Here is an 11,396-nt window from a genome sequence, read left to right on the forward strand (position 1 = left end):
ACATGTCACAGCAAGTCAAGGCAAAGACTAGCAAGACAGAAATCGTTCAAAGCACTGACTAGCGATTCTCACAAAATGTCGTTCAGGAAAGCATTGTGCTTCTCTATGTAACTAAAACCTCAAAAAAGTTTGTTTTGTTCTTTGCATTCATTTTTAAAATATTTGGCCACTGATTTTTTTTTTTTTTATCAGTAGCTCCCCTTCTCCTTAGCCCTTAGTAGAAACAATCCATTCTGATTTGGAAAACAAAAGCTTGGTTAGATAATTAGGTCTCAGAAGCCTTCTCGTTTCCACCTTAAGTTTCACACACATGTGCGCTCTTTAACAAATGCAGTTTAAATGATAAAGATTTGATAGAAGGAGAAATTAGTATATAATTAGCAAACAGAAACAAGTCTTTTTTAACTCTATGAGACATACACAGGACATAAAACTTAACACTATTTACGAAGCATTTTCTTTAGCATTTATTCCAGCATTTCTGATCATATGAACACTGCCCAAACAGGTTCCTCTTGGCTTGGAGAACAGTTTCCTCCTTAGGACAACATCTTGCAGCAGGGCTTTTCTTGGGGTCTCCCTCCGACTTTAGGCAGATGAGTAGAAGTACCTGGGCTTGGCATTGCCCAGAAGATCATCCTCATAATTGGGGAGGCAGCAGAAGAAGAAGGAACAGCCAATCAAGATGATGGTGGCGGCCCATCCAAAGCCATAGGCCCAGTTATAGATGTAATTGACAGCTGGGTTGTCATGAAGGGAAAAGGTTTGTGTGTACTTCACTGGGTAGATGACCAGGGAGATGATCTGAAACACAGCTAAAGGGAGGGACAGATATGCTCAGAATATAAAAGCACAAATAAATAAATAAATGCACAGAAGGAATGCACAGAGGTTCAAACGAACCAATACATGAACAAATGCACAGAGTACTGGTTAGTGTTTGCCAACTCAACACAAGCCAGAATCTCCTAGGGAGGAGGGAACCTCATCGAAAGAAATGCCTTCATCGGATTGGCCTGTGAGCATGACTGTGAGGTATTTTCTTAATTAATAATTGATATGGAAAGGTCCAGCCCACTGTGGGTGGGGCCACCCAAAGGCAGCTGAGCACTGACAAAGCCAGTAGGCAGTGTTTCTGCTTTCGTTCCTGCCTCCAGTTCCTGTCTGAACTCCTGCTCTGGCTTCACTTTCTGACTAAATCTAATTTGTAAGGTGTAATAATAAACCCTTTCCTCCTCAGGTTGCTTTTGGTCAAAGTGTTATGACAGCCAGCTAGGACACACAGTGACAACTGGTTCACAAAGATTCCTCCTTTAACGTTAGTCCCTCTACAAGGATACTTAGTGGCTAGAGGAATCTAACCAGATGACTGGCTACTGAGTGTAAGAGATCCCTGGAACCAAGTGGTATCATACAGAGACTCCAGGTAGAAAATAAGTGCAATCACTGTGAATGAGGTGAATATCTAACTGGATTAAACCATTACCTGTCCTCACCATTGTTCTACCATCTCAAATTCTCTCTAGAGCACCACAGATAGACACTAAAGTTGTTTCCTGTTTCCCTTCACTTCTTCCCTCCTCTCCTTCCTCTCTTCCTCCTACCTTTCCTCTCTTTCTTTCCTTCTTTCCCATGCCACTCCCATTCCTATTCCCTCTCTTCCTCTCATATCATGGCACTGCCATCATTCTCCTGGCACTTGCTTGATTTTATGGGACCCTTGTAGTCACGGGACTTCCTGGCCTGCTCCAATACTGGCTACACAGATTGTCTTTCCCAGTTCATGACTGGAGTTCTGTCCTGGTTTCCTTCTGGTCCTTGGTTGGTATTTTGAGAAATAAGCTATCAACCAACACCTTCTTTGGTCTCAGAAAACCCAGTCTTGCTACTTTTTATTTTGCAACCTTATTTTAATTTTATAGGTATTTTACCTGCATGACTAATTGCATACCACATGCATGCAGTGTCATGGAAACCAGAAGGAGGCATTGGATCCTCTGGAACTGGAGTTACAGAAGGTTGTGATGCAATGTGTGGGTGCTGGGAATTGAACCTCTGTTCTCTGGAAGAGGAGCCAGTGCTCTTAATGGCTTGAGCCACCTCTCCAGCGACTCAGTTTCACTTCTGAATCTATCTGGTAGCGGAAATCATGTTCCTTTGACAAGTATTTGCCAGAAACTTCAAATAGTCCTTACAACTAAATCCCAGGATCTTGCATTCTATTAATAAAGGTGTGTTCTGGGTTCTATCTGCCTGCATCCCTCCATGTCATCACATCACCCGTGCTGGAGTCATGTCCCTGGCAGAGGCTTTATGCTGAAGATTCTAGGTCTATCCCACCTTGTCACCAGATCACAAAACTCCTTCAGCAAGTAAAGTAGTTCAGGGACATTTGAGTCTCTTCAGCATGGAGCTCACAGGAGGCCAAGACTAGCAACCACTCTGAAGGTTACTGTACTTCAAGAACAGACACAGCCCTCATCTCTGGGGCAGGTTTCAGTGGATGGGGACACTTAAGAGAGAAAGAGAGATACAGAGGACAACTCCTGTCATTTGAATCCAGAGAAGAGCATCTGAGGCACAAGGGAAAGGGACTCGGATTCCTAAAATACAGCTGTCCTCTGATACTTGTACCCGTGGTGACCCATTTCCAAGGACAAATCAGAAAGCATAACTGTCAGAAGTCTTCCATGGTCATCCACAGAGATGGACTAGAACATTCTCCCCACTACCACTGATGTCAAACGAGGATCTGCTGCAGCTCTGTCTTACCGGCCAGGGCGAGGAGACCTCCTATAACTCTCAGGAAAATGAGCATCTGGGGTCCGCACAGGGCGAAGAAGGAGAGGATGAAACAGATGACAAGGATGATGAAGCCGCAGAAGAGTGTAGCAGCCGCCGCTCGTCCCCATGCTGCAGGACAGAGACACAGACACTTGTAAGATAGACATGCCAAGTCCCAAACTGCTACTCAAGTCCTCTGACTCCTCAGGAAGGAGTTTTTTGTGGAGGGGAGGGATTTTCTTTTGCTTTGTGAAGGGGTTGGGGATGTTTAAGATTGGGATTATTGGTTGGGATTAGGAATATTAAGGTTGGGAATCCCACCGTCTAAGGGGAAACTGAGTGATTCACAAAGAGAGTATTATTAACATTGTTTTGTTCCCCTAAGTTTGGGGACAAATGCTTATATCTCTTACAATCTGCTTACAAAATCAGCTTCTTGGCAGAATTTCCACATAAAGAGACCACTCTTAAAAGCTTACCCAGATATGAATACAATTAAAACTCTTCACACTGAACAATTCAAGTTACACACTCTTTGGGAAATGCTTCTTCTAAAAGGATTAGTATTTAGTTTCTAATAATGTCTGGCTTCATTCACAAGTTATTTCACAAGAATTTCTCATTATTGACCTTGGCCTTGAATTGGGGTGACACGGAAATTGACTTCTAGATTTGAAGGTCTACATAGGGCAGTAAATAGGCATGTGCCTTTCTCTTCTGTAAGTGCAGAAATGAGATCCATCAGCCAAACACAAACCACTCAATAACCCCTATCCTTCAACTTCCACTGACTCCTCGTCTCCTCACATATAACCCGGAACCCAGAGCTAGCAATTAGCATTATTAGTATATGCACCAGTTCCAAAGGACAATTTCTGCAGACTCACACCACCCTCATTTCTAGTTTAGAAGTAATGGTAGACTCCAGAAGTAAGGGGACACAAGATGGCAAAAACGTAGTTGGCTTTCTAGCCTGTCTGAGTTCAACACATGCATTAAAAAAATGTGCATAAATCTATGGTTGGGTGTTGGTTTTGTGTTGACTGTACTATATCCAGAGAGCTATGCTACTGTCACCATTAACAAGTCCAGAATATTTTCATCATTCCCAAAGGAAGCCACATACCATCTATAGTCACTCCCCATTCTGTCTCTTACTAAGTTTTGGCAACCACTAATCTGTCTCCCTATTTTGCACATTCTAGATATTCCCCTCTAATGGAATCTTACACTCCATGACTATGTGTGACTGGCTTCTTTCACCAAATAAAGTACTTTTTAAAGATGAGCCATTTTATAGTATGAATTAGCACTTCATTCTTTTGCAGCTTGGAATTTTATTGTACTCATAACCCACTTTTTGTTTAACCACTCATCTGTGCATGCTTTTACTACACTCTTCATTGAATTTTAAAGGGGAGCTATGTGCACCTTCCCTGGGTTCTACTTCTTCCTAAAACACAGCATAGCTAATAACACACTCACTATATGCCTGGTCATTTCAGTGCTCAGAGTCAAACAATGACTTGTGAAAAGCAAGGGCTTTAGAGCTCATGGATACCCTGCCTCTGCCCACTAACCATGTGCCAGTCTCCTCAGCTGTGAACTCAGCCTAAAAACACCTGGCCACAAGTTGTGACAGTGGGTACCCATGTATAAATCATCCTCTGGTAATTCCCCAGCCCACCCTCCATCCAAAAAGTTTCTCTCCTGTTCCCATAAAGTCTGCCAAGACCTCAGATTGTCACCTCCTCCCACACTTGCGAGGTTTTATATTATCCCTAAAGACATCCAACACCCAGTTCCCTATCCTTATCTGCTACAGATAAATGTGGCCTAAGCTCCCCATTTACTCCCTTCTCCATCTGTCTTGGGCCCTGAAGGGCCTCCTCGGGGGCATGACTGGGGCCTAACAAATGAGTACAGAGAACAAACATCTTCATATGTCTTCCAATACCACATTTGCCTACAAATGGCCCCTCAGCAGTGGGGCCAGGAGGGGTGAGATGTCTTGCAGTGGGACCCTGTTTGACAGCTTTGCCCCAAGTCTTATTCTCTTTTCTGGATCAGTGAGAGATTTTGGGACGAGGCTAACACAATAATATTTTCTTTTAAAAAAACACGCGGGTGAAGCCAAAGCTGGAATACACAAGGCAATGTCTCTTTCCTCATGTTTGCCTTGTCCCTGTGTAAGGGAATTTTTTAAATGAGAAAGGACTATGCTTTGGGAGACAATTAATTGATGAGATCTTCTTAAGTATAGCCCATAGACCAGCTTGTCATATTAAGTAATGGTGCTTATTAAAATACAGATTCCTGTGCCTCCTTCCAAACCTCCTGGATCAGGGCTTGAACGACTGGGTCCAGGAAGCTCAATTGTTAATTACCTTGTGGTTCTTCCATGCAAAGATTTGCTTTAGTTTCTACACAACTGCCTTTGCCGTGACATTTCCATACACATGAATCCTTGTACATTGCTCATATTCACCCTCACTACTCTTCCTCTTTCCCCCTCCTCTTCCTCCTTCCTCCCTTTCCTCCCTTCAAAGAGTCTCTCTTGCTTTCGTGTAGTGTGTGTGTTAATGTGTATGTGTAGTGGTGGAGGCAGGATCAAATCTAGACTCTGCATATGAGACAAAAACATAATATTGGTTCTTCTCCTGCCCCTGCCCTTATTCTCTGCTGTCCCCTTGTTCCCTTTCTGTAAGCATCCTAAAGACTGAGAATAAGAATTCAGATGACTAAGCTTTACTATAACAGAAGCGATGTTACCCCCAAAACTTATAGGTTTCAGTATGTGATCTGATATCAAGTAGTCTATTGGTTTTTTTGTTTATTTAGCTACTGACAACCATTAAGTTCAATAAAAGCAATTGTTACGTTCAAAAAAAGCAAAACATATTTTCCCTCTGTGAAGTCAGGATAGGCAACACATCTACACAAGCACACAGAGAAAGCAAACACACAACACTACACCAGATAGCAGCATTTTATTTTAATTAAGAACAGAAACATTTCCTAACAAGGAACATATTTTAATAACTGAACTGCCATGATCACCGGCTGTTGTGAAAGCTAGCTAAAGAAGTTCTGTATAATCTTGCTATATTCATCTTACCTGTTCACCTGAGGACAACTAGAGTAACACAGACTGCTGTGACTTCTTCCTCTGATGTTTAGTTTAAGTGTAACTCACACTTAATTTCAGGGTCTCAGAAAGAATTACATAAAAGAAATAGTAATCTAATAATATACATATCCGACACCAACAGGTGAACATTCACTTAAAATCAACCATATGGGGCACTTTCCCTATTAAATCCATTAGCTAATATCTTGTTTACTTAAACTGCTGAGTCTAAAGAAAACCCAAATGGAAAATTGAGCAACATTTTCTCTTGAGAAAAGCCACTCCAGTCGTAGAACATGTAAAACCTGCTCCTTGCTGCATGGCAAAACCCACACTGAATCATTTAACCATCATTTAGACTGAAATCTTGGCATGGTTTTAAAGATCCTAGTGATACAGGACAGACTTCTCCAAGCCAAGACAGCATGCCTTTTGAGGTCAATAGCAGTTTTATTTTAGGATGGAGAGGCCGGCCTCACCAGGTCTGAGCAGGAGGCTCAAGACCTAATGCTCTTTCTGATAAGGGTGCTGTCTGCCAGGCAGGCTTCATCCCCACTTTCTCACTATGTACATTTTTAAAAAAGCTCCAGATACCTTTGGTCTCACTTAGTTGCCCAGGAGTTGCTCATGTAACATGTAAAATATACACAAGTCTCTGGGAACTATTTCTCTTTTCTATAGTATAGTATAAACTGTGATTCAAATTACATCTCAGTTACCAATGCCTAGGAAAAACATTCATTTTCAAAACGTGAATTCTCCTCATTGGTGATTTCATAGCTCACAGCTCTTTGCAGGCAGAGTTCATCTTTGTCAGTTCTGAACAAGCTGGTCCTTCCTATTTTACACACCAAACTTTACCACCATTCTGGACTGAGACGACAAAGGCAGGCAGAAATCCAGTAAACAGTGTTCATGGGTAGAATTGTTTATTTGCTTTGTTTCTGCATAAGAAGAGCTATTTGCTGTTTCATGGATGTATTCTGTGCATGTCCTAAGTTTATTTTCTACGCGCTATGCTATGAAAGAAACCAAGGAAAAGGGAAAAGATTGCTGATATTCCTAATCTGTAAGTGTTTTTGGAAACCACTAATTTTCCCTCCCACCTCCAAATTAGTGCTTCCCATGGATTTTCTATATTCTTCATAGATTTTACATGTGGACCAAACAGACCAAGATAGTTGTGCAGAAACAGCTTGTTTTCGGGTACTAATTGTGGGTATTTATTGTGGAACTCCAGCACTTTAATTCCTGTCTAATCTCACAGGTTCACAAGTCTGTGTTATTAGGGGCAGAGCCAAATGGGAGTCCCTCCCAAGGCACGGAGGCTCTCTGGGGTGCTACTAGGACAGATGGACAGTAAACTAGCTTGTACCATGGGTACTCAACACACAGGGTTTACACATTGGTGTACATTTTTAAGTTACTCCATCAAAGGAGTGCGTGACTCTTCAATTTACTGTTAAGAGTGTGAACATATGCACATACAGGCACAGGAAATCTATCTAGTAACCTAACTTCATAAAACATCAACAGCTTGGCTCCTCCCACCTCCCACCATACTCCCCTACCCCTCCCATCCCAGCACATTATCCCCAAAGCTGCAGGAGCATCATCTCAGAATGAAGGCTTTCTGCTGAATTTAGTCTAATGCAAATGGCTGGCTCAAACTTATTTTTCTCATGTCCTGCACTTTTATGAACCAGGGCACTTAATGATCTTAAAACATCTCATAGGCTACTCCGATTCTTTGACTTTTGGTAAAGTGGTATCTAAGGAAAACACTGGGTGTACACTAAGGGACGCAAGGGACTCTTTGTTAAAAATGAGGTTCCATGCTTCAGAATTTTAGTTCCAGGCACTGACTTCCCGCTGCCCTGCCTCCTCTGGAGCATAGCTCATTTCCATGTCCTCCACCCTGACAAAACAGAGCTTGCCTGGGATCTGAAGTCTGTGAGCTGAAGTCTAAAATACCTCCCTGTGGAAATATTTTCTAAACTGGAAAAGAAAGTACTGGCATTACAAAAGCACTGTTTGCATACTCAGTGAAGTTTTATTCTGAGTTGGGCTTATAGGAGAAACTCAGATAATCATTTTAATTGTAATTTTTAGATTCTCATCTTCTTCCTGCCAAATATAAACTGAAACATTCAATTCAAACAACTATTTGTTAAGATAAATGTCAATTTAGCCACCACCATCACAAAATATCCAGGGTCTAACTTGGCTCATTTATTTATTTAGAAAAAAATGAGATGGTGTTGTAATCTACAACTCTTGAAATTTTAACATTAATAATGAAGAATATAATATTGCTATCTTTATACCTAAAAAGTTATAAAACATGCATAATCGTTAGTATTATTGTCAGCATCACCAATAATCAGTCCTTACAGCCAAAATAAATGTATAAACGTTATGAATATCATTCAGCAAACATGATCATCAACCACTTTATCATGAAGGCTCTGCATTGTTAGGAGCGTCAAACAAACATTGTTTTCTAGTGTCATTAAGAAGCATTTTAGAGGAAGAGGCACACATGCCCAGTTCTATATATTGCTTTGGTTTTAAACAGGCCCATCCACCTTGTTCTTTACCATACAAAATGCAGCACTCCTACACTGTGGGAATGTGTACATTCCACATGGTGTGAACTCCTGCAAGCATATTGTTTCTAGCAAGGCCCTATTGACGCTCTCTGGAGATCCCAACTGCCTGGATAATCACCCTACAGTGTAAGGACACTCCATTCTTTTTACAGTCATGTTGCAAACTAATCAGCAGTCCACAGAGTGGGCAAAATAATATTTTAATTCATCCCTGACTGTAACAGAGAGATGGTTGCAGATGGCTTCACCTGCCATTTTGCCTCCTTCCACAGCCTGACAAGAAGGCCAATCTTCCATAGAGCAAGAGCTGTCTACCACATCGTGGGCACTTAATCACCTCTGCAAAGGGATAGAGAAACTCCCCTGAGGTGTTGGATTGCTTTAACACCTATCGCCTATCAGTTAAAGCCAGGTGCTGCATCAAGAAAGTTTTAATCGATTTTTCAGGATTCTTTTGGGAAACTGAGGTTTTCCAAGGCTGGTTTTATGGCAAACTGAAACAAAGTATACACTGGATGTGTGTTTGCTTATAGCAGAAAAAAGTTAATGCTCTAGACTCATACTTAAACCAGACACAAAACTTGCCTTACCCCTTTGATTCACACAATAGCACATCAGCCTGAGGTTCGAGCAGGCACACCCTAAAAGATGAGCTCACCTTACAATGTGAGAAACATGGAAATGGCACTGTGTGTGTTTCACAAGAGAGCCCTGCAGGCCAAATCATGTCCCAGCAAGAATGCCAGTCCTGCCTCTGCAAGCTGAATTCCACTACTGAGTACTCTTTGGGGGCTGTATCAGCCTTGGACTGAGCTATAATTAACAAAGTCTATTTTAAAAACCTACACACATACCTCTTAAGTCCTCTGAAAGAGACTGAATTTGAATGCACTTATTCCAAGACAACACCTTCCCTGTAAGAACCTAAAAGATTTGTAGCAACAGGAAGTTTTGTAGGCCAAGTGTTTGTGTCTTTGTCTTTAGGGAGAACATAAGCCATAAAGAAAGCAGGGCCGGCGTCTTCTTGTTTTATTACTTGTCTCTTTGTCTGGGGAAGTTCCTCCAGAGAGAATAAGCTACATCAGGAAGCTGATAGAGGACCCAGAACCCAAGGCAAACAGTACCTGGTAGAAGCCCTGGGTGGGCTGCTACAGGAAAAGGATCAAGTTAAGATGAAACTAGAAAATGAATGGGGGAAAGGTGACTTGTTTTTCCTGTTTAGAAGGATAAAACTGATTACTAAAGCTTTGGCTATCGTAGTCCTTCCTCCCCACACACTGCCCATCGCTACTGCATCCACTCTAAACACAAGGGACATCCACTTCGAGAAAAAGAATGCCTCCCATCCCCCCACCCTCCCACCCCCGCCCCAGAACTACTACTGACTGTTAAAACTACTGGGGCTTCCCCGGGCACAGACAAACCAGCAAAAGCCAACGGAGGCCACCTGCCATGTGTTAAAAGTGCCAACACCACTTCACTGGAGCGAAGTGTTTACTTCTCCCATTCTAAATCAGTTTCAGATAAAGTTCCCCAATAGTCACACTTCAACTAAGGCCACTCCCCAGAACAAGAGTGAACACGAACGAGCCTGACGCTAAGATCCTGAGATATCTATTGAAATCACAACTGCTCCAACTTTGCCTGAAAAGATTTTCTCATGAGGAATAAAAATGTTTAAGTTAGATGGTGTGAAAAGAGTGAATCCACCCTGGCACGTTATTTTAATGTTTACTTTCTGATCAGCTTGCGACAAACCTTATTTTTAAATGAGTTGGGATAATAGCTCTTTCAGGTTTGAGTCTGATTTGGGTCACCCCAAGCTGCTGCTTCATTTGGCTCAAGCCAGATTTTGGTGTTTGAGCTCTCAGCGGACTTTTGAAGCAGCCACTACCTCTGATCCCTATCGGACAGGCCCCAGCGGCTGTCACAGGTCCGGCTCCCAAGGGCTTCCCGGAGGAAGCGGCCACTCACCATAATCCATAAGGCTCTGGCAGCCATCATCGTAGGAGCCGCTGCCGCCGCCCTCGTCGAAGCATCGCCACCAGAGGGAGGACGTCTGCAAGTGGGTGCTCGACTGCAGCCAGCCGCGGCCGGACAGTGCGATGATGTCGAAGGCGATGGCGCTGAGCAGCAGCAGGGGCAGAATCCACCTGCAGCGCTCGCAGGCCAGGCCGCAGCGCAGCATGTCGTCGGTGGCGGCGCGGAGCGGAGGAACGAGGGGCACCGGTGGCGGCGGCGGAGAGTGGCCCCGCGAGCGCGGACACCGCGACTAAAGGAAGAGGCGGCTCCCGCGAAGACGCGGCCCGGGGCTAGCGGCGGGGGCGCGGCGCACGGGCCACACCTAGATTCCGGTGACTCAGAGCGCGCCGCCCCGACCTGCCAGGTCACCCGGGCTGCGGAGCTCAGGCCAGCCCCGGGCTCAACTCCAGGGTGGGCGTGCCTGTCCCTCCCGCCGCCTGCAGTCCCACCCGATCGCCGCTAGCGCGGCACACACACCTGTGGACACTCCAGCGCCAGCCTGTGCTCTGCCCTAAGCTGTGTGCACGGACAGCGTGAGGAGCACGGCGAACGCCACACCTGAGGTCCAAGCACCTTGTCTGGGACATCCCAATGGCCTGTGAATAAATGATGGGCCTTAATATGTAAGGACTTGTGGGCTCAACCCTGAAAGCCTTGTCCCTGGCTCCCACAGGAAGAGGTTGCACTTCCTGCCCGGATCCACCTTTGGACCTTGACTCTTGCAGCCTTAGACACTCATCTCTTTGCCTGCCTGTCCTTGACGCTGGGTGATCAGCCAGGGCCGGCCAGCGCGCTCCAGGCTGCTGAGGCCATCTCTATGTCTGGGTGACTTTGGTGTCTAACTTTCA

The 11,396-nt window shown here is 44.0% G+C and overlaps 1 protein-coding gene across 1 annotated transcript; it reads right to left on the reverse strand.

The window, feature by feature from the left end:
* Nucleotides 1-588: 588 nt before the first annotated feature.
* On the reverse strand, nucleotides 589-10,714 carry LOC113834238 (p53 apoptosis effector related to PMP-22). The gene is made up of 3 exons (XM_027401942.2): nucleotides 10,501-10,714; nucleotides 2,773-2,913; nucleotides 589-815 (listed from the first exon to the last, which is right to left on the reverse strand). The coding sequence occupies exons 1-3, from the start codon at nucleotides 10,712-10,714 to the stop codon at nucleotides 589-591; spliced, it is 582 nt and encodes a 193-aa protein (XP_027257743.1).
* Nucleotides 10,715-11,396: the final 682 nt, after the last annotated feature.

This window comes from Cricetulus griseus, chromosome 2, assembly GCF_003668045.3.
Source record: "Cricetulus griseus strain 17A/GY chromosome 2, alternate assembly CriGri-PICRH-1.0, whole genome shotgun sequence".
Lineage (NCBI taxonomy): Eukaryota > Metazoa > Chordata > Mammalia > Rodentia > Cricetidae > Cricetulus > Cricetulus griseus.